Genomic DNA, 25,624 nt, shown 5'->3' with positions numbered 1-25,624 from the left:
TATGTGTGAATATAACCATATAGAGGTCAGACTCTCTAGTAGTAAGTTATGCTAGGTACTATGTATGGATGAATATAACCATATAGAGGTCAGACACTCTTGTAGTAAGTTATGCTAGGTACTTTGTATGGGTGAATATAACCATATAGAGGTCAGACTCTCAAGTAGTAAGTTATGCTAGGTACTATGTATGGATGAATATAACCATATAGAGGTCAGACACTCTTGTAGTAAGTTATGCTAGGTACTATGTATGGGTGAATATAACCATATAGAGGTCAGACTCTCTAGCAGTAAGTTATGCTAGGTACTATGTATGTGTGAATATAACCATATAGAGGTCAGACTCTCTAGTAGTAAGTTATGCTAGGTACTATGTATGGGTGAATATAACCATATAGAGGTCACTCTCTCTAGTAGTAAGATATGCTAGGTACTATGTATGGGTGAATATAACCATATAGAGGTCAGACTCTCTAGCAGTAAGTTATGCTAGGTACTATGTATGTGTGAATATAACCATATAGAGGTCAGACTCTCTAGTAGTAAGTTATGCTAGGTACTATGTATGGATGAATATAACCATATAGAGGTCAGACACCCTTGTAGTAAGTTATGCTAGGTACTATGTATGGGTGAATATAACTATATAGAGGTCAGACTCTCTAGTAGTAAGTTATGCTAGGTACTATGTATGGATGAATATAACCATATAGAGGTCACTCTCTCTAGTAGTAAGATATGCTAGGTACTATGTATGGGTGAATATAACCCTATAGAGGTCAGACTCTCTAGCAGTAAGTTATGCTAGGTACTATGTATGGGTGAATATAACCGTATAGAGATCAGACTCTCTAGTAGTAAGTTATGCTAGGTACTATGTATGGGTGAATATAACCATATAGAGGTCAGGCACTCTAGTAGTAAGTTATGCTAGGTACTATGTATGGATGAATATAACCATATAGAAGTCAGACTCTCTAGTAGTAAGTTATATTAGGTACTATGTATGGTGAATATAACCATATAGAGGTCACTCTCTCTAGTAGTAAGATATGCTAGGTACTATGTATGGGTGAATATAACCATATAGAGGGGTCAGACTCTCTAGCAGTAAGTTATGCTAGGTACTATGTATGGGTGAATATAACCATATAGAGGTCAGACTCTCTAGTAGTAAGTTATGCTAGGTACTATGTATGGGTGAATATAACCATATAGAGGTAAGACTCTCTAGTAGTAAGATATGCTAGGTACTATGTATGGGTGAATATAACCATATAGAGGTCAGACACTCTAGTAGTAAGTTATGCTAGGTACTATGTATGGGTGAATATAACCATATAAAGGTCAGACTCTCTAGAAGTAAGTTATGCTAGGTACTATGTATGGATGAATATAACCATATAGAGGTCAGACACTCTAGTAGTAAGTTATGCTAGGTACTATGTATGGGTGAATATAACCATATAAAGGTCAGACTCTCTAGAAGTAAGTTATGCTAGGTACTATGTATGGGTGAATATAACCATATAAAGGTCAAACTCTCTAGAAGTAAGTTATGCTAGGTACTATGTATGGATGAATATAACCATTTAGAGGTCAGACTCTCTAGTAGTAAGTTATGCTAGGTACTATGTATGGGTGAATATAACCATATAGAGGTTAGACTCTCTAGAAGTAAGTTATGCTAGGTACTATGTATGGGTGAATATAACCATATAGAGGTCAGACACTGTTGTAGTAAGTTATGCTAGGTACTATGTATGGGTGAGTATAACCATTTAGAGCTCAGACACTCTAGTAGTAAGTTATACTAGGTACTATGTATGGGTGAATATAACCATATAAAGGTCAAACTCTCTAGAAGTAAGTTATGCTAGGTACTATGTATGGATGAATATAACCATTTAGAGGTCAGACTCTCTAGTAGTAAGTTATGCTAGGTACTATGTATGGGTGAATATAACCATATAGAGGTTAGACTCTCTAGAAGTAAGTTATGCTAGGTACTATGTATGGGTGAATATAACCATATAGAGGTCAGACACTGTTGTAGTAAGTTATGCTAGGTACTATGTATGGGTGAGTATAACCATTTAGAGCTCAGACACTCTAGTAGTAAGTTATACTAGGTACTATGTATGGGTGAATATAACCATATAGAGGTCAGACTCTCTAGTAGTAAGTTATGCTAGGTACTATGTATGGATGAATATAACCATATAGAGGTCAGACTCTCTAGTAGTAAGTTATGCTAGGTACTATGTATGGGTGAATATAACCATATAGAGGTCAGACACTCTAGTAGTAAGTTATGCTAGGTACTATGTATGGATGAATATAACCATATAGAGGTCAGACTCTCTAGTAGTAAGTTATGCTAGGTACTATGTATGGGTGAATATAACCATATAGAGGTCAGACTCTCTAGTAGTAAGTTATACTAGGCACTATCTATGGACGAATATACAACCAAATCTTCAGATTTTGAAAAGAGAATATGTGAATCATGAAGAAAATGGCTTGTACACATTACCCAAAAAAGTGCCGCAATGCTGGAATTGATACAAACTAACAGTGCTACAGGACAGCGGCTTTCTTGTTCAAAAGGCAATACTGGACCTTCTAATTAGTGTACACAGGCCTCTCACCACCAGAGGGTTAGGAGGATTACAAAGAGAATGATTAGTGCAAAAAGTAATGCAGACATTTGTTAACAATAAAGCAAATAACAGCGTTCTGCTCAGATGTATCTCACCTCCATGGAAGCAGTAGCAATAGGGTCGAATCCATCGCACACAAGGATAAGCAGTGTGTCCCCTATGCTGCGCAGCGCCTGCACAGCTTCAGTGTGAGTCATTCCCAGCAGGCTCTGCTGATTCACTTCTAAGATACGCATCCCGACCTTTAGACGTCCGTCACGAGCAGCTGCCCCAGAAGAGCTAACCTGAGAGGGAAGACCTTACATAAGGAGACATAGAACAGCACTATACAGCATGGGCACCCACTTTATTTGTCATTTATATTTACTTAACAGTTACAGAAATGATACCGCGCTGTCATATACACAACTCACTATATATTTACTTGTGTGACAGTTACTGAAATGATACCGCGCTGTTATAAACACAAAACACTATATATTTACTTGTGTGACAGTTACTGAAATGATACCGCGCTGTTATATACACAAATCACTACATATTTACTTGTGTGACAGTTACTGAAATGATACCGCGCTGTTATAAACACAAATCACTATATATTTACTTGTGTGACAGTCACTGAAATGATACCGCGCTGTTATAAACACAAACCACTATATATTTACTTGTGTGACAGTCACTGAAATGATACCGCGCTGTCATATACACAAACCACTATATATTTATTTGTGTGACAATTACAGAAATGATACCGTGCTGTTATAAACACAAATCACTATATATTTACTTGTGTGACAATTACAGAAATGATACCGCGCTGTCATATACACAAATCACTATATATTTACTTGTGTGACAATTACAGAAATGATACCGCGCTGTCATATACACAAATCACTATATATTTACTTGTGTGACAATTACAGAAATGATACCGCGCTGTCATATACACAAATCACTATATATTTACTTGTGTGACAGTTACTGAAATGATACCACGCTGTTATAAACACAAATCACTATATATTTACTTGTGTGACAGTCACTGAAATGATACCGCGCTGTTATAAACACAAATCACTATACATTTACTTGTGTGACAGTCACTGAAATGATACCGCGCTGTTATAAACACAAATCACTATACATTTACTTGTGTGACAGTTACTGAAATGATACCGCGCTGTCATATACACAACTCACTATATATTTACTTGTGTGACAGTCACTGAAATGATACCGCGCTGTCATATACACCAATCACTATATATTTACTTGTGTGACAGTTACTGAAATGATACCGCGCTGTTATAAACACCAATCACTATATATTTACTTGTGTGACAGTTACTGAAATTATACCGCGCTGTTATAAACACAAAACACTATATATTTACTTGTGTGACAGTTACTGAAATGATACCGCGCTGTTATATACACAAATCACTACATATTTACTTGTGTGACAGTTACTGAAATGATACCGCGCTGTCATATACACAAACCACTATATATTTACTTGTGTGACAGTTACTGAAATGATACCGCGCTGTTATAAACACAAATCACTATATATTTACTTGTGTGACAATTACTGAAATGATACCGCGCTGTTATATACACAAATCACTATATATTTACTTGTGTGACAGTTACTGAAATGATACCGCGCTGTCATATACACAAACCACTATATATTTACTTGTGTGACAATTACAGAAATGATACCGCGCTGTTATATACACAAATCACTATATATTTACTTGTGTGACAGTTACTGAAATGATACCGCGCTGTCATATACACAAACCACTATATATTTACTTGTGTGACAATTACAGAAATGATACCGCGCTGTTATATACACAAATCACTATGTATTTACTTGTGTGACAGTCACTGAAATGATACCGCGCTGTTATAAACACAAATCACTATATATTTACTTGTGTGACAGTCACTGAAATGATACCGCGCTGTCATATACACAAATCACTATATATTTACTTGTGTGACAATTACAGAAATGATACCGCGCTGTCATATACACAAATCACTATATATTTACTTGTGTGACAGTCACTGAAATGATACCGCGCTGTTATAAACACAAATCACTATATATTTACTTGTGTGACAGTTACTGAAATGATACCGTGCTGTTATAAACACAAATCACTATACATTTACTTGTGTGACAATTACAGAAATGATACCGCGCTGTCATATACACAAATCACTATATATTTACTTGTGTGACAGTCACTGAAATGATACCGCGCTGTTATAAACACAAATCACTATATATTTACTTGTGTGACAGTTACTGAAATGATACCGCGCTGTTATAAACACAAATCACTATATATTTACTTGTGTGACAGTTACTGAAATGATACCGCGCTGTCATATACACAAACCACTATATATTTACTTGTGTGACAATTACAGAAATGATACCGCGCTGTTATATACACAAATCACTATATATTTACTTGTGTGACAGTCACTGAAATGATACCGCGCTGTTATAAACACAAACCACTATATATTTACTTGTGTGACAGTCACTGAAATGATACCGCGCTGTCATATACACAAACCACTATATATTTATTTGTGTGACAATTACAGAAATGATACCGTGCTGTTATAAACACAAATCACTATATATTTACTTGTGTGACAATTACTGAAATGATACCACGCTGTTATAAACACAAATCACTATATATTTACTTGTGTGACAGTTACTGAAATGATACCGCGCTGTTATAAACACAAATCACTACATATTTACTTGTGTGACAGTCACTGAAATGATACCGTGCTGTTATAAACACAAATCACTATACATTTACTTGTGTGACAGTCACTGAAATGATACCGCGCTGTCATATACACAAACCACTATATATTTATTTGTGTGACAGTCACTGAAATGATACCGCGCTGTTATAAACACAAATCACTATACATTTACTTGTGTGACAATTACAGAAATGATACCATGCTGTTATAAACACAAATCACTATATATTTACTTGTGTGACAATTACAGAAATGATACCGTGCTGTTATAAACACTAATCACTATATATTTACTTGTGTGACAGTCACTGAAATGATACCGCGCTGTTATAAACACAAATCACTATACATTTACTTGTGTGACAGTTACTGAAATGATACCGCGCTGTTATAAACACAAATCACTATACATTTACTTGTGTGACAGTTACTGAAATGATACCGCGCTGTTATAAACACAAATCACTATACATTTACTTGTGTGACAATTACAGAAATGATACCATGCTGTTATAAACACAAATCACTATATATTTACTTGTGTGACAGTCACTGAAATGATACCGCGCTGTTATAAACACAAATCACTATACATTTACTTGTGTGACAGTTACTGAAATGATACCGCGCTGTCATATACACAACTCACTATATATTTACTTGTGTGACAGTCACTGAAATGATACCGCGCTGTCATATACACCAATCACTATATATTTACTTGTGTGACAGTTACTGAAATGATACCGCGCTGTTATAAACACAAATCACTATACATTTACTTGTGTGACAGTCACTGAAATGATACCGCGCTGTTATAAACACTAATCACTATATATTTACTTGTGACAGAAACTGAAATGATACCGCGCTGTTATAAACACTAATCACTATATATTTACTTGTGACAGAGACTGAAATGATACCGCGCTGTTATAAACACAAATCACTATATATTTACTTGTGTGACAGTTACTGAAATGATACCGCGCTGTTATAAACACTAATCACTATATATTTACTTGTGACAGAAACTGAAATGATACCGCGCTGTTATAAACACAAATCACTATATATTTACTTGTGTGACAGTTACTGAAATGATACCGTGCTGTTATATACACAAATCACTATATATTTACTTGTGTGACAGTTACTGAAATGATACCGCGCTGTTATAAACACAAATCACTATATATTTACTTGTGTGACAATTACAGAAATGATACCATGCTGTTATATACACAAATCACTATATATTTACTTGTGTGACAGTTACTGAAATGATACCGTGCTGTTATAAACACTAATCACTATATATTTACTTGTGTGACAGTTACTGAAATGATACCGCGCTGTTATAAACACAAATCACTACATATTTACTTGTGACAGAAACTGAAATGATACCGTGCTGTTATAAACACAAATCACTACATATTTACTTGTGACAGAAACTGAAATGATACCGTGCTGTTATAAACACAAATCACTATATATTTACTTGTGACAGAAACTGAAATGATACCGTGCTGTTATAAACACAAATCACTATATATTTACTTGTGACAGAAACTGAAATGATACCGTGCTGTTATAAACACTAATCACTATATATTTACTTGTGTGGCAGTTACTGAAATGATACCGTGCTGTTATAAACACTAATCACTATATATTTACTTGTGACAGAAACTGAAATGATACCGTGCTGTTATAAACACAAATCACTATATATTTACTTGTGACAGAAACTGAAATGATACCGTGCTGTTATAAACACTAATCACTATATATTTACTTGTGTGACAGTTACTGAAATGATACCGTGCTGTTATAAACACAAATCACTATATATTTACTTGTGACAGAAACTGAAATGATACCGTGCTGTTATAAACACAAATCACTATATATTTACTTGTGTGACAGTTACTGAAATGATACCGCGCTGTTATAAACACAAATCACTATATATTTACTTGTGTGACAGTTACTGAAATGATACCGCGCTGTTATAAACACAAATCACTATATATTTACTTGTGTGACAATTACAGAAATGATACCTCGCTGTTATAAACACAAATCACTATATATTTACTTGTGTGACAGTCACTGAAATGATACCGCGCTGTTATAAACACAAATCACTATACATTTACTTGTGTGACAGTCACTGAAATGATACCGCGCTGTCATATACACAAATCACTACATATTTACTTGTGTGACAATTACAGAAATGATACCGCGCTGTTATAAACACAAATCACTATATATTTACTTGTGTGACAATTACAGAAATGATACCGCGCTGTTATAAACACAAATCACTATATATTTACTTGTGTGACAGTTACTGAAATGATACCGCGCTGTTATAAACACAAATCACTATATATTTACTTGTGTGACAATTACAGAAATGATACCGCGCTGTTATAAACACAAATCACTATATATTTACTTGTGTGACAGTTACTGAAATGATACCGTGCTGTTATAAACACTAATCACTATATATTTACTTGTGTGACAGTTACTGAAATGATACCGCGCTGTTATAAACACAAATCACTATATATTTACTTGTGTAACAGTTACTGAAATGATACCGCGCTGTTATATACACAAATCACTATATATTTACTTGTGTGACAGTTACAGAAATGATACCGCGCTGTTATATACACAAATCACTATATATTTACTTGTGTGACAGTTACTGAAATGATACCGTGCTGTTATAAACACAAATCACTATATATTTACTTGTGTAACAGTTACTGAAATGATACCGTGCTGTTATAAACACAAATCACTATATATTTACTTGTGTGACAGTTACAGAAATGATACCGCGCTGTTATATACACAAATCACTATATATTTACTTGTGTGACAGTTACAGAAATGATACCGTGCTGTTATAAACACAAATCACTATATATTTACTTGTGACAGAAACTGAAATGATACCGCGCTGTTATAAACACAAATCACTATATATTTACTTGTGTGACAGAAACTGAAATGATACCGCGCTGTTATAAACACAAATCACTATATATTTACTTGTGTGACAATTACAGAAATGATACCGCGCTGTTATATACACAAATCACTATATATTTACTTGTGTGACAGTCACTGAAATGATACCGCGCTGTTATATACACAAATCACTATATATTTACTTGTGTGACAGTCACTGAAATGATACCGCGCTGTTATATACACAAATCACTATATATTTACTTGTGTGACAGTTACTGAAATTATACCGTGCTGTTATATACACAAATCACTATATATTTACTTGTGTGACAGTTACTGAAATGATACCGCGCTGTTATAAACACTAATCACTATATATTTACTTGTGACAGAAACTGAAATGATACCGCGCTGTTATAAACACAAATCACTATATATTTACTTGTGTGACAGTTACTGAAATGATACCGTGCTGTTATAAACACAAATCACTATATATTTACTTGTGTAACAGTTACTGAAATGATACCGTGCTGTTATAAACACTAATCACTATATATTTACTTGTGTGACAGTTACTGAAATGATACCGCGCTGTTATAAACACAAACCACTATATATTTACTTGTGTGACAATTACAGAAATGATACCGCGCTGTTATAAACACAAATCACTATATATTTACTTGTGTGACAATTACAGAAATGATACCGCGCTGTTATAAACACAAATCACTATATATTTACTTGTGTGACAGTTACTGAAATGATACCGCGCTGTTATAAACACAAATCACTATATATTTACTTGTGACAGAAACTGAAATGATACCGCGCTGTTATATACACAAATCACTATATATTTACTTGTGTGATAATTACTGAAATGATACCGCGCTGTTATATACACAAATCACTATATATTTACTTGTGTGATAATTACTGAAATGATACCGCGCTGTTATATACACAAATCACTATATATTTACTTGTGTGATAATTACTGAAATGATACCGCGCTGTTATAAACACAAATCACTATACATTTACTTGTGTGACAGTCACTGAAATGATACCGCGCTGTTATAAACACAAACCACTATATATTTACTTGTGTGACAGTCACTGAAATGATACCGCGCTGTCATATACACAAACCACTATATATTTATTTGTGTGACAATTACAGAAATGATACCGTGCTGTTATAAACACAAATCACTATATATTTACTTGTGTGACAATTACAGAAATGATACCGCACTGTCATATACACAAATCACTATATATTTACTTGTGTGACAGTTACTGAAATGATACCGCGCTGTTATAAACACAAATCACTATATATTTACTTGTGTGACAGTTACTGAAATGATACCGCGCTGTTATAAACACTAATCACTATATATTTACTTGTGACAGAAACTGAAATGATACCGCGCTGTTATAAACACAAATCACTATATATTTACTTGTGTGACAGTTACTGAAATGATACCGCGCTGTTATAAACACAAATCACTATATATTTACTTGTGTGACAATTACAGAAATGATACCGTGCTGTTATAAACACTAATCACTATATATTTACTTGTGTGACAGTTACTGAAATGATACCGCGCTGTCATATACACAAATCACTATATATTTACTTGTGTGACAGTCACTGAAATGATACCGCGCTGTTATATACACAAATCACTATATATTTACTTGTGTGACAGTTACTGAAATGATACCGCGCTGTTATATACACAAATCACTATATATTTACTTGTGTGACAGTTACTGAAATGATACCGTGCTGTTATAAACACTAATCACTATATATTTACTTGTGACAGAAACTGAAATGATACCGCGCTGTTATAAACACAAATCACTATATATTTACTTGTGTGACAGTTACTGAAATGATACCGCGCTGTTATAAACACAAATCACTATATATTTACTTGTGTGACAGTTACTGAAATGATACCGCGCTGTTATAAACACAAATCACTATATATTTACTTGTGTGACAGTTACTGAAATGATACCGCGCTGTTATAAACACAAATCACTATATATTTACTTGTGTGACAGTTACTGAAATGATACCGCGCTGTTATAAACACAAATCACTATATATTTACTTGTGTGACAGTTACTGAAATGATACCGTGCTGTTATAAACACAAATCACTATACATTTACTTGTGACAGAAACTGAAATGATACCGCGCTGTCATATACACAAATCACTATATATTTACTTGTGTGACAGTTACTGAAATGATACCGTGCTGTTATAAACACTAATCACTATATATTTACTTGTGTGACAGTTACAGAAATGATACCGTGCTGTTATAAACACAAATCACTATATATTTACTTGTGACAGTTACTGAAATGATACCGCGCTGTTATAAACACAAATCACTATATATTTACTTGTGTGACAGAAACTGAAATGATACCGCGCTGTTATAAACACAAATCACTATATATTTACTTGTGTGACAATTACTGAAATGATACCGCGCTGTTATAAACACAAATCACTATATATTTACTTGTGTGATAATTACTGAAATGATACCGCGCTGTTATATACACAAATCACTATATATTTACTTGTGTGACAGTCACTGAAATGATACCGCGCTGTTATATACACAAATCACTATATATTTACTTGTGTGACAGTTACTGAAATTATACCGTGCTGTTATATACACAAATCACTATATATTTACTTGTGTGACAGTCACTGAAATGATACCGCGCTGTTATAAACACTAATCACTATATATTTACTTGTGACAGAAACTGAAATGATACCGCGCTGTTATAAACACAAATCACTATATATTTACTTGTGTGACAGTTACTGAAATGATACCGTGCTGTTATAAACACTAATCACTATATATTTACTTGTGTGACAGTTACAGAAATGATACCGCGCTGTCATATACACCAATCACTATATATTTACTTGTGTGACAGTTACTGAAATGATACCGCGCTGTTATAAACACAAATCACTATATATTTACTTGTGTGACAGTTACTGAAATGATACCGCGCTGTCATATACACCAATCACTATATATTTACTTGTGTGACAGTTACAGAAATGATACCGTGCTGTTATAAACACAAATCACTATATATTTACTTGTGACAGATACTGAAATGATACCGCGCTGTTATATACACAAATCACTATATATTTACTTGTGTGACAATTACTGAAATGATACCGCGCTGTTATAAACACAAATCACTATATATTTACTTGTGTGATAATTACTGAAATGATACCGCGCTGTTATATACACAAATCACTATATATTTACTTGTGTGACAGTTACTGAAATGATACCGCGCTGTTATATACACAAATCACTATATATTTACTTGTGTGACAGTTACTGAAATGATACCGCGCTGTTATAAACACAAATCACTATATATTTACTTGTGTGACAATTACAGAAATGATACCGCGCTGTTATAAACACTAATCACTATATATTTACTTGTGTGACAGTTACTGAAATGATACCGCGCTGTTATAAACACCAATCACTATATATTTACTTGTGTGACAGTCACTGAAATGATACCGTGCTGTTATAAACACAAATCACTATATATTTACTTGTGTGACAGTTACTGAAATGATACCGCGCTGTTATAAACACAAATCACTATATATTTACTTGTGTGACAGTTACTGAAATGATACCGCGCTGTTATAAACACAAATCACTATATATTTACTTGTGTGACAGTTACTGAAATGATACCGCGCTGTTATATACACAAATCACTATATATTTACTTGTGTGACAGTTACTGAAATTATACCGTGCTGTTATATACACAAATCACTATATATTTACTTGTGTGACAGTCACTGAAATGATACCGCGCTGTTATAAACACTAATCACTATATATTTACTTGTGACAGAAACTGAAATGATACCGCGCTGTTATAAACACAAATCACTATATATTTACTTGTGTGACAGAAACTGAAATGATACCGTGCTGTTATAAACACAAATCACTATATATTTACTTGTGTGACAGTTACTGAAATGATACCGCGCTGTTATAAACACAAATCACTATATATTTACTTGTGACAGAAACTGAAATGATACCGCGCTGTTATAAACACAAATCACTATATATTTACTTGTGTGACAGTTACTGAAATGATACCGCGCTGTTATAAACACAAATCACTATATATTTACTTGTGTGACAGTTACTGAAATGATACCGCGCTGTTATAAACACAAATCACTATATATTTACTTGTGTGACAGTCACTGAAATGATACCGCGCTGTTATAAACACAAATCACTATATATTTACTTGTGTGACAGTCACTGAAATGATACCGTGCTGTTATAAACACAAATCACTATACATTTACTTGTGTGACAGTCACTGAAATGATACCGTGCTGTTATAAACACAAATCACTATATATTTACTTGTGTGACAGTTACTGAAATGATACCGCGCTGTTATAAACACAAATCACTATATATTTACTTGTGTGACAATTACTGAAATGATACCGCGCTGTTATAAACACAAATCACTATATATTTACTTGTGTGATAATTACTGAAATGATACCGCGCTGTTATAAACACAAATCACTATATATTTACTTGTGTGATAATTACTGAAATGATACCGCGCTGTTATATACACAAATCACTATATATTTACTTGTGTGACAGTTACTGAAATGATACCGCGCTGTTATATACACAAATCACTATATATTTACTTGTGTGATAATTACTGAAATGATACCGCGCTGTTATAAACACAACTCACTATATATTTACTTGTGTGATAATTACTGAAATGATACCGCGCTGTTATAAACACAAATCACTATATATTTACTTGTGTGACAATTACTGAAATGATACCGCGCTGTTATAAACACAAATCACTATATATTTACTTGTGTGACAGTCACTGAAATGATACCGCGCTGTTATATACACAAATCACTATATATTTACTTGTGTGACAGTCACTGAAATGATACCGTGCTGTTATAAACACAAATCACTATATATTTACTTGTGTGACAATTACAGAAATGATACCGTGCTGTTATAAACACTAATCACTATATATTTACTTGTGTGACAGTTACTGAAATGATACCGTGCTGTCATATACACCAATCACTATATATTTACTTGTGTGACAGTTACTGAAATGATACCGCGCTGTTATAAACACCAATCACTATATATTTACTTGTGTGACAGTTACAGAAATGATACCGCGCTGTTATAAACACAAATCACTATATATTTACTTGTGTGACTAACTAAACAATGACAGACGATGCTAAGGAGTTATAAACACAATTGACCATACAGAGCAGAAGGGATCTGCTAACAGGAAATGAACACACTTAATGGAACTAGACCACAAGGGTTCACTGCAGTCTGGTAAGATCATCCCTACATAATACAAGACATATACAAGCATTACTTTATGACGTATGAATACCAAGCAGCATAACTCACACCTGCAGCCGGTACTCACTGTCCTGCTTACCTTGGAGATAAAGACGCCCTCGTCTGTGGGATCTAAGGGATTTCCTGCATGGCCCTTGGCACCACCCCGAATGCTTATCCCTAGTTTTTCTCCAGGGGCCTTCACAATACAGATCTCCTGTGGGCAACACGCAAGGCAAATGAACAAGAGGAATTCCCACAGCTTCCTGTGAGCACAAACACAGCTGTGGGCAGATACAAGTGAAAATACCCCCGATCTTAGCATAGACCACACTGTGCGAGTACGATACATATGCTGTAATCAAGTACATAAATGGCTTTACACATAAAATAATTCATGGTTCGGCCGGTGGAACAGGAATCATGCTGCTTTGGTTAGTACAAGCGACTGCTCAACCAGGGTGATGCAGAGAATAAAGTTTTACTTTACGCTCACGTGGGTCCTCGTAGTTATGATCACAAGTTTGATTGGCTGTGCGTGGACAGAGGGCGGAGATGCACGCAAGCACAAAGGATCGTTTACGTTTAATGTTAAATTCCAGCAGTGGATTGTTGCCCGCCACAGGAAAGCTGGGATGAACAAGGGCGAATATGTACTCCCCTGTCCACCCGAGACAGATAAATCGGGCCCTAAGTGCTATTGCATCGTGTTTTTATCATGCATTTGTGGATCATGCAAATCTACTGTATTTACTGGTCCTTTAATACCGGGGCAAAAAATAAAATAAATAAAACAATCACTTTATAGCTTCTGAGAATTAGGTAAATTACTAGAACTTTGCCCACTTACAATACAGAGATATCAGAATATAAAGCAGGAATTAACTAATTAATTATTCTATACACACAAGCTAGAATTGTGGGGCATAAAACGCGTTGGGTACCTGCATGCCCGGGGGAGGCGGATCCCTCCTCACTAGCAGTCTAAGCTCCTGGGAGTGTGACAGTAGCGCATTCACAGCTTCTTGGTGTGTGGCATGTCTGAGATCCACTCCTGCTGCCTCCAGGATTCTGTCACCGACCCGAAGGCCACTGCGAGCAGCAACTCCGCGGGCGATCACCTGTGCAGACAGAGAGGACAGAGGGAAGACATCAGAGGAGCACGGTCAGCATTAGAGTATAGAAATCCCTCTTCTAACAGTAAAACGACAGCTGGCTATACAAGACGTGACTGTAATAGATATCAGATCATCTGCTCCCAGTGTGATTTTAGCTTTTATATCTCTCATGTAGTATAAGTAATAACATCCATGTTAGATACTGAGGGTTATTCACATATGTAGAACCTGCAGAGAATACACCTGTAAGCAACCGCGGATGAACATTCATAAAAACTTTGGTACTGTTGGTAGCGATTTAGTAACACAGTAATATGCGCTTAGTGCCTTTAAGGGATTTCACCAACAGGGACATCTGACAGTGCATGTCGTACTATGACACTTACCTTGGAGATGAAGACTCCAGGTTCATTGATGCCAAACGGGTGGCTGGAGTGGTCGCTACCTCCCACAATACTGAGACCCAGGGGGCCCCCAGATTTTACAAGGAAAATTTCCTGCAGCAAAAGAGCAACCAGGAAACAAGATTAATAGTCTTTAATGAAAAATGATGTGGCATATGGAAATGCATATTTGTGCACAACGGATTCTGTGGCATTAAACCTAATTGTTTAGAGTGATTGGTGGAAATGAATATGCCTCTATAAGGCAGGCAAGAAAATACTGGCTTACTGTGCAAGAACTAATGACGCATATTAGCTGTCACAAAGAATAAAACACCTGTAGGTGATGTCCCCTCTCTGTGTGTCATGCACTGGCTGTTCTGCTTATAAAGAGCCCTATTCACTGTACATTAAACTGCTGGGTACAACTACAGTAGCAGTTATTACTCACAATGTTATTTTATTTCCTACTGTACCTGCAGTTCTTTAAAGCAGTTCTCTTATTTTTATCTTATTACAGAATCCAGCTGGTAAAGCTCTGCATTTTATACTGGTGCCGCCATCTTGTAGCTACGTATTGTTACATCATGTGACAGAAGCAGTGCACTTTATCTCATTACAGTATACCGCTGGTAAAGCTCTGCATTTTATACTGGTGCCGCCATCTTGTAGCTGTGTATTGTTACATCATGTGATAGGAGCAGTGCACTTTATCTAATTACAGAATCCAACTGGTAAAGCTCTGTATTTTATACTGGTCCCGCCATCTTGTAGCTGTGTATTGTTACATCATATGACAGGGGCAGTGCACTTTATCTAATTACAGAATCCAACTGGTAAAGCTCTGTATTTTATACTGGTGCTGCCATCTTGTAGCTGTGTATTGTTACATCATGTGACAGGAGCAGTGCACTTTATCTAATTACAGAATCCAGCTGGTAAAGTTCTGCATTTTATACTGGTGCCGCCATCTTGTAGCTGTGTATTGTTACATCATGTGACAGAAGCAGTGCACTTTATCTAATTACAGAATCCAGCTGGTAAAGTTCTGTATTTTATACTGGTGCTGCCATCTTGTAGCTGTGTATTGTTACATCATGTGATAGGCGCAGAGCACTTTATATCATTACAGTATACCGCTGGTAAAGCTCTGCATTTTATACTGGTGCTGCCATCTTGTAGCTGTGTATTGTTACATCATGTGATAGGAGCAGAGCACTTTATCTAATTACAGTATACCGCTGGTAAAGCTCTGTACTTTATACTGGTGCCGCCATCTTGTAGCTGCGTATTGTTACATCATGTAATAGGAGCTGTGCACTTTATCTAATTACAGAATCCAGCTGGTAAAGTTCTGCATTTTATACTGGTGCCGCCATCTTGTAGCGTATTGTATCATATGACAGGAGCAGAGCACTTTATCTCATTACAGAATCCAGCAGGTAAAGCTCTGCATTTTATACTGGTGCCACCATCTTGTAGCTGTGTATTGTTACATCATGTGACAGGAGCAGAGCACTTTATCTCATTACAGAATCCAGCGGGTAAAGCTCTGCATTTTATACTGGTGCCGCCATCTTGTAGCTGCGTATTGTTACATCATGTGATAGGAGCAGTGCACTTTATCTAATTACAGAATCCAGCTGGTAAAGCTCTGCATTTTATACTGGTGCCGCCATCTTGTAGCGGTGTATTGTTACATCATGTGACAGAAGCAGTGCACTTTATCTCATTACAGAATCCAGCAGGTAAAGCTCTGCATTTTATACTGGTGCCGCCATCTTGTAGCTGTGTATTGTTACATCATGTGATAGGAGCAGTGCACTTTATCTAATTACAGAATCCAGCTGGTAAAGCTCTGCATTTTATACTGGTGCCGCCATCTTGTAGCGGTGTATTGTTACATCATGTGACAGAAGCAGTGCACTTTATCTCATTACAGAATCCAGCAGGTAAAGCTCTGCATTTTATACTGGTGCCGCCATCTTGTAGCTGTGTATTGTTACATCATGTGATAGGAGCAGTGCACTTTATCTCATTACAGTATACCGCTGGTAAAGCTCTGTATTTTATACTGGTGCCGCCATCTTGTAGCGGTGTATTGTTACATCATGTGACAGAAGCAGTGCACTTTATCTCATTACAGAATCCAGCAGGTAAAGCTCTGCATTTTATACTGGTGCCACCATCTTGTAGCTGCGTATTGTTACATCATGTGATAGGAGCAGTGCACTTTATCTCATTACAGAATCCAGCTGGTAAAGCTCTGCATTTTATACTGGTGCCGCCATCTTGTAGCGGTGTATTGTTACATCATGTGACAGAAGCAGTGCACTTTATCTCATTACAGAATCCAGCTGGTAAAGCTCTGCATTTTATACTGGTGCCGCCATCTTGTAGCTGCGTATTGTTACATCATGTGATAGGAGCAGTGCACTTTATCTAATTACAGAATCCAGCTGGTAAATCTCTGCATTTTATACTGGTGCCGCCATCTTGTAGCTGTGTATTGTTAGATCATGTGATAGGAGCAGTGCACTTTATCTAATTACAGAATCCAGCTGGTAAAGCTCTGTACTTTATACTGGCGCCGCCATCTTGTAGCTGTGTATTCTTACATCATGTGATAGGAGCAGTGCACTTTATCTCATTACAGAATCCAGCTGGTAAAGCTCTGTATTTTATACTGGTGCTGCCATCTTGTAGCTGTGTATTGTTACATCATGTGATAGGCGCAGAGCACTTTATATCATTACAGAATCCAGCTGGTAAAGCTCTGTACTTTATACTGGCGCCGCCATCTTGTAGCTGTGTATTGTTACATCATGTGATAGGAGCAGTGCACTTTATCTCATTACAGAATCCAGCTGGTAAAGCTCTGTATTTTATACTGGTGCTGCCATCTTGTAGCTGTGTATTGTTACATCATGTGACAGAAGCAGTGCACTTTATCTCATTACAGAGTCCAGCTGGTAAAGCTCTGTATTTTATACTGGTGCTGCCATCTTGTAGCTGTGTATTGTTACATCATGTGACAGGAGCAGTGCACATTATCTAACTACAGAATCCAGCTGGTAAAGCTCTGCATTTTATACTGGTGCCACCATCTTGTAGCTGTGTATTGTTACATCATGTGATAGGAGCAGTGCACTTTATCTCATTACAGAATCCAGCTGGTAAAGCTCTGCATTTTATACTGGTGCCGCCATCTTGTCGCTGTGTATTGTTACATCATGTGACAGGAGCAGTGCACTTTATCTCATTACAGAATCCAACTGGTAAAGCTCTGTATTTTATACTGGTGCTGCCATCTTGTAGCTGTGTATTGTTACATCATGTGATAGGAACAGAGCACTTTATCTAATTAAAGAACCCAGCTGGTAAAGCTCTGCATTTTATACTGGTGCCGCCATCTTGTAGCTGTGTATTGTTACATCATGTGACAGAAGCAGTGCACTTTATCTCATTACAGAATCCAGCTGGTAAAGCTCTGCATTTTATACTGGTGCCGCCATCTTGTAGCGTATTGTATCATATGACAGGAGCAGAGCACTTTATCTCATTACAGAATCCAGCAGGTAAAGCTCTGCATTTTATACTGGTGCCACCATCTTGTAGCTGTGTATTGTTACATCATGTGATAGGAGCAGTGCACTTTATCTCATTACAGAATCCAGCTGGTAAAGCTCTGCATTTTATACTGGTGCCGCCATCTTGTAGCTGTGTATTGTTACATCATGTGATAGGAGCAGTGCACTTTATCTCATTACAGAACCCAGCTGGTAAAGCTCTGCATTTTATATTGGTGCTGCCATCTTGTAGCTGTGTATTGTTACATCATGTGATAGGTGCAGTGCACTTTATCTCATTACAGAATCCAGCTGGTAAAGCTCTGTACTTTATACTGGCGCCGCCATCTTGTAGCTGTGTATTCTTACATCATGTGATAGGAGCAGTGCACTTTATCTCATTACAGAATCCAGCTGGTAAAGCTCTGTATTTTATACTGGTGCTGCCATCTTGTAGCTGTGTATTGTTACATCATGTGATAGGCGCAGAGCACTTTATATCATTACAGAATCCAGCTGGTAAAGCTCTGTACTTTATACTGGCGCCGCCATCTTGTAGCTGTGTATTGTTACATCATGTGATAGGAGCAGTGCACTTTATCTCATTACAGAATCCAGCTGGTAAAGCTCTGTATTTTATACTGGTGCTGCCATCTTGTAGCTGTGTATTGTTACATCATGTGACAGAAGCAGTGCACTTTATCTCATTACAGAGTCCAGCTGGTAAAGCTCTGTACTTTATACTGGTGCTGCCATCTTGTAGCGGTGTATTGTTACATCATGTGACAGAAGCAGTGCACTTTATCTAACTACAGAATCCAGCTGGTAAAGCTCTGCATTTTATACTGGTGCCACCATCTTGTAGCTGTGTATTGTTACATCATGTGATAGGAGCAGTGCACTTTATCTCATTACAGAATCCAGCTGGTAAAGCTCTGCATTTTATACTGGTGCCGCCATCTTGTCGCTGTGTATTGTTACATCATGTGACAGGAGCAGTGCACTTTATCTCATTACAGAATCCAACTGGTAAAGCTCTGTATTTTATACTGGTGCTGCCATCTTGTAGCTGTGTATTGTTACATCATGTGATAGGAACAGAGCACTTTATCTAATTAAAGAACCCAGCTGGTAAAGCTCTGCATTTTATACTGGTGCCGCCATCTTGTAGCTGTGTATTGTTACATCATGTGACAGAAGCAGTGCACTTTATCTCATTACAGAATCCAGCTGGTAAAGCTCTGCATTTTATACTGGTGCCGCCATCTTGTAGCGTATTGTATCATATGACAGGAGCAGAGCACTTTATCTCATTACAGAATCCAGCAGGTAAAGCTCTGCATTTTATACTGGTGCCACCATCTTGTAGCTGTGTATTGTTACATCATGTGATAGGAGCAGTGCACTTTATCTCATTACAGAATCCAGCTGGTAAAGCTCTGCATTTTATACTGGTGCCGCCATCTTGTAGCTGTGTATTGTTACATCCTGTGATAGGAGCAGTGCACTTTATCTCATTACAGAATCCAGCTGGTAAAGCTCTGCATTTTATACTGGTGACGCCATCTTGTAGCTGTGTATTGTTACATCATGTGATAGGAGCAGTGCACTTTATCTCATTACAGAATCCAGCTGGTAAAGCTCTGCATTTTATACTGGGTGCTGCCATCTTGTAGCTGTGTATTGTTACATCATGCGATAGGTGCAGTGCACTTTATCTAATTACAGAATCCAACTGGTAAAGCTCTGCATTTTATACTGGTGCTGCCATCTTGTAGCTGTGTATTGTTACATCATGTGATAGGAACAGAGCACTTTATCTTATTACAGAATCCAGCTGGTAAAGCTCTGCATTTTATACTGGTGCCGCCATCTTGTAGCTGTGTATTGTTGTATCATGTGACAGAAGCAGTGCACTTTATCTCATTACAGAATCCAGCTGGTAAAGCTCTGTACTTTATACTGGTGCCGCTATCTTGTAGCTGTGTATTGTTAGATCATGTGATGGGAGCAATGCACTTTATCTCATTACAGAATCCAGCTGGTAAAGCTCTGCATTTTATACTGGTGCCGCCATCTTGTAGCTGTGTATTGTTACATCCTGTCATAGGAGCCGTGTACTTTATCTCATTACAGAATCCAGCTGGTAAAGCTCTGTACTTTATACTGGTGCTGCCATCTTGTAGCTGTGTATTGTTACATCATATGATAGGAGCCGTGCACTTTATCTCATTACAGAATCCAGCTGGTAAAGCTCTGCATTTTATACTGGGTGCCGCCATCTTGTAGATGTGTATTGTTACATCATGTGACAGAAGCAGTGCACTTTATCTCATTACAGAGTCCAGTTGGTAAAGCTCTGCATTTTATACTGGTGCTGCCATCTTGTAGCTGTGTATTGTTACATCATGTGACAGAAGCAGTGCACTTTATCTAATTAAAGAACCCAGCTGGTAAAGCTCTGCATTTTATACTGGTGCCGCCATCTTGTAGCTGTGTATTGTTACATCATGTGATAGGAGCAGTGCACTTTATCTCATTACAGAGTCCAGTTGGTAAAGCTCTGTATTTTATACTGGTGCCGCCATCTTGTAGCTGTGTATTGTTACATCATGTGATAGGAGCAGTGCACTTTATCTCATTACAGAGTCCAGTTGGTAAAGCTCTGTATTTTATACTGGTGCCGCCATCTTGTAGCTGCGTATTGTTACATCATGTGACAGAAGCAGTGCACTTTATCTAAATACAGAATCCAGCTGGTAAAGCTCTGCATTTTATACTGGTGCTGCCATCTTGTAGCGGTGTATTGTTGTATCATGTGATAGGAGCAGTGCACTTTATCTCATTACAGAATCCAGCTGGTAAAGCTCTGCATTTTATACTGGTGCTACCATCTTGTAGCTGTGTATTGTTACATCATGTGACAGAAGCAGTGCACTTTATCTCATTACAGAATCCAGCTGGTAAAGCTCTGTATTTTATACTGGTGCCGCCATCTTGTAGCTGTGTATTGTTACATCATGTGACAGGAGCAGAACACTTTATCTCATTACAGAATCCAGCTGGTAAAGCTCTGCATTTTATACTGGTGCTGCCATCTTGTAGCTGTGTATTGTTGTATCATGTGATAGGAACAGAGCACTTTATCTAATTAAAGAACCCAGCTGGTAAAGCTCTGCATTTTATACTGGTGCCGCCATCTTGTAGCTGTGTATTGTTACATCATGTGACAGAAGCAGTGCACTTTATCTCATTTCAGAATCCAGCTGGTAAAGCTCTGCATTTTATACTGGTGCCGCCATCTTGTAGCGTATTGTATCGTATGACAGGAGCAGAGCACTTTATCTCATTACAGAATCCAGCAGGTAAAGCTCTGCATTTTATACTGGTGCCACCATCTTGTAGCTGTGTATTGTTACATCATGTGATAGGAGCAGTGCACTTTATCTCATTACAGAATCCAGCTGGTAAATCTCTGCATTTTATACTGGTGCCGCCATCTTGTAGCGTATTGTTACATCATGTGATAGAAGCAGTACACTTTATCTCATTACAGAATCCAACTGGTAAATCTCTGCATTTTATACTGGTGCCGCCATCTTGTAGCTGTGTATTGTTACATCATGTGACAGAAGCAGTGCACTTTATCTCATTACAGAATCCAGCTGGTAAAGCTCTGCATTTTATACTGGTGCCGCCATCTTGTAGCGGTGTATTGTTACATCATGTGATAGGAGCAGTGCACTTTATCTCATTACAGAACCCAGCTGGTAAAGCTCTGCATTTTATATTGGTGCTGCCATCTTGTAGCTGTGTATTGTTACATCATGTGATAGGTGCAGTGCACTTTATCTCATTACAGAATCCAGCTGGTAAAGCTCTGTATTTTATACTGGCGCCGCCATCTTGTAGCTGTGTATTCTTACATCATGTGATAGAAGCAGTGCACTTTATCTCATTACAGAATCCAACTGGTAAAGCTCTGTATTTTATACTGGCGCCGCCATCTTGTAGCTGTGTATTGTTACATCATGTGACAGAAGCAGTGCACTTTATCTCATTACAGAATCCAGCTGGTAAAGCTCTGCATTTTATACTGGTGCTGCCATCTTGTAGCGTATTGTTACATCATGTGATAGAAGCAGTGCACTTTATCTCATTACAGAATCCAACTGGTAAAGCTCTGTATTTTATACTGGTGCCGCCATCTTGTCGCTGTGTATTGTTACATCCTGTGACAGAAGCAGTGCACTTTATCTCATTACAGAATCCAGCTGGTAAAGCTCTGCATTTTATACTGGTGCCGCCATCTTGTAGCTGTGTATTCTTACATCATGTGATAGAAGCAGTGCACTTTATCTCATTACAGAATCCAACTGGTAAAGCTCTGCATTTTATACTGGTGCCGCCATCTTGTAGCTGTGTATTGTTACATCATGTGACAGAAGCAGTGCACTTTATCTCATTACAGAATCCAGCTGGTAAAGCTCTGCATTTTATACTGGTGCCGCCATCTTGTAGCTGTGTATTGTTACATCATATGACAGAAGCAGTGCACTTTATCTCATTACAGAATCCAGCTGGTAAAGCTCTGCATTTTATACTGGTGCCGCCATCTTGTCGCTGTGTATTGTTACATCATGTGATAGGAGCCGTGCACTTTATCTAATTAAAGAACCCAGCTGGTAAAGCTCTGCATTTTATACTGGTGCCGCCATCTTGTAGCTGTGTATTGTTACATCATGTGATAGGAGCAGTGCACTTTATCTCATTACAGAATCCAGCTGGTAAAGCTCTGCATTTTATACTGGTGCCGCCATCTTGTAGCGTATTGTTACATCATGTGATAGAAGCAGTGCACTTTATCTCATTACAGAATCCAACTGGTAAAGCTCTGTATTTTATACTGGCGCCGCCATCTTGTAGCTGTGTATTGTTACATCATGTGACAGAAGCAGTGCACTTTATCTCATTACAGAATCCAGCTGGTAAAGCTCTGCATTTTATACTGGTGCCGCCATCTTGTCGCTGTGTATTGTTACATCATGTGACAGGAGCAGTGCACTTTATCTCATTACAGAATCCAGCTGGTAAAGCTCTGCATTTTATACTGGTGCCGCCATCTTGTAGCTGTGTATTGTTACATCATGTGACAGAAGCAGTGCACTTTATCTCATTACAGAATCCAGCTGGTAAAGCTCTGCATTTTATACTGGTGCCGCCATCTTGTAGCGTATTGTATCATATGACAGGAGCAGAGCACTTTATCTCATTACAGAATCCAGCAGGTAAAGCTCTGCATTTTATACTGGTGCCACCATCTTGTAGCTGTGTATTGTTACATCATGTGACAGGAGCAGAGCACTTTATCTCATTACAGAATCCAGCGGGTAAAGCTCTGCATTTTATACTGGAGTCACCATCTTGTAGCTGTGTATTGTTACATCATGTGATAGGAGCAGTGCACTTTATCTCATTACAGAATCCAGCTGGTAAAGCTCTGTATTTTATACTGGTGTCGCCATCTTGTAGCTGTGTATTGTTACATCATGTGATAGGAGCAGTGCACTTTATCTCATTACAGAATCCAGCTGGTAAAGCTCTGCATTTTATACTGGTGCCGCCATCTTGTAGCTGTGTATTGTTACATCATGTGATAGGAGCAGAGCACTTTATCTCATTACAGTATACCGCTGGTAAAGCTCTGCATTTTATACTGGTGCCACCATCTTGTAGCTGTGTATTGTTACATCATGTGATAGGAGCAGTGCTCTTTATCTCATTATAGAATCCAGCTGGTAAAGCTCTGCATTTTATACTGGTGCGGCCATCTTGTAGCTGCGTATTGTTACATCATGTGATAGGAACAGAGCACTTTATCTCATTACAGAATCCAGCTGGTAAAGCTCTGCATTTTATACTGGTGCCGCCATCTTGTAGCTGTGTATTGTTACATCATGTGATAGGAGCAGTGCACTTTATCTCATTACAGAATCCAACTGGTAAAGCTCTGTATTTTATACTGGTGCCGCCATCTTGTAGCTGTGTATTGTTACATCATGTGATAGGAGCAGAGCACTTTATCTCATTACAGTATACCGCTGGTAAAGCTCTGCATTTTATACTGGTGCCGCCATCTTGTAGCTGTGTATTGTTACATCATGTGATAGGAGCAGAGCACTTTATCTCATTACAGTATACCGCTGGTAAAGCTCTGCATTTTATACTGGTGCCGCCATCTTGTAGCTGTGTATTGTTACATCATGTGATAGGAGCAGAGCACTTTATCTCATTACAGTATACCGCTGGTAAAGCTCTGCATTTTATACTGGTGCCGCCATCTTGTAGCTGCGTATTGTTACATCATGTGATAGGAGCAGTGCACTTTATATAATTACAGAATCCAGCTGGTAAAACTCTGCATTTTATACTGGTGCTGCCATCTTGTAGCTGTGTATTGTTACATCATGTGATAGGTGCAGTGCACTTTATCTCATTACAGAATCCAGCTGGTAAAGCTCTGCATTTTATACTGGGTGCTGCCATCTTGTAGCTGTGTATTGT

The 25,624-nt window shown here is 37.5% G+C and overlaps 1 protein-coding gene across 1 annotated transcript in view; it reads right to left on the bottom strand.

Annotated features, from left to right (window-relative positions):
• SCRIB (scribble planar cell polarity protein) overlaps window positions 1-25,624 on the bottom strand; it is a 746,390-nt gene that overhangs the window by 372,278 nt on the left and 348,488 nt on the right. Inside the window, exons 23-26 of the mRNA XM_053715486.1 lie at window positions 15,495-15,605; window positions 14,935-15,111; window positions 14,091-14,207; window positions 2,762-2,950 (exon numbers count right to left, since the gene is read on the bottom strand). Coding sequence (XP_053571461.1) covers window positions 2,762-2,950; window positions 14,091-14,207; window positions 14,935-15,111; window positions 15,495-15,605 — 594 coding nt within the window. The remainder of the gene's footprint in view (window positions 1-2,761; window positions 2,951-14,090; window positions 14,208-14,934; window positions 15,112-15,494; window positions 15,606-25,624) is intronic.

Source organism: Bombina bombina, chromosome 5 (genome assembly GCF_027579735.1).
Source record: "Bombina bombina isolate aBomBom1 chromosome 5, aBomBom1.pri, whole genome shotgun sequence".
Taxonomy (NCBI): Eukaryota; Metazoa; Chordata; class Amphibia; order Anura; family Bombinatoridae; genus Bombina; species Bombina bombina.
The sequence above is the reverse complement of the archived record's forward strand: the minus strand, read 5'-3'. Positions and strand labels throughout refer to the sequence as shown.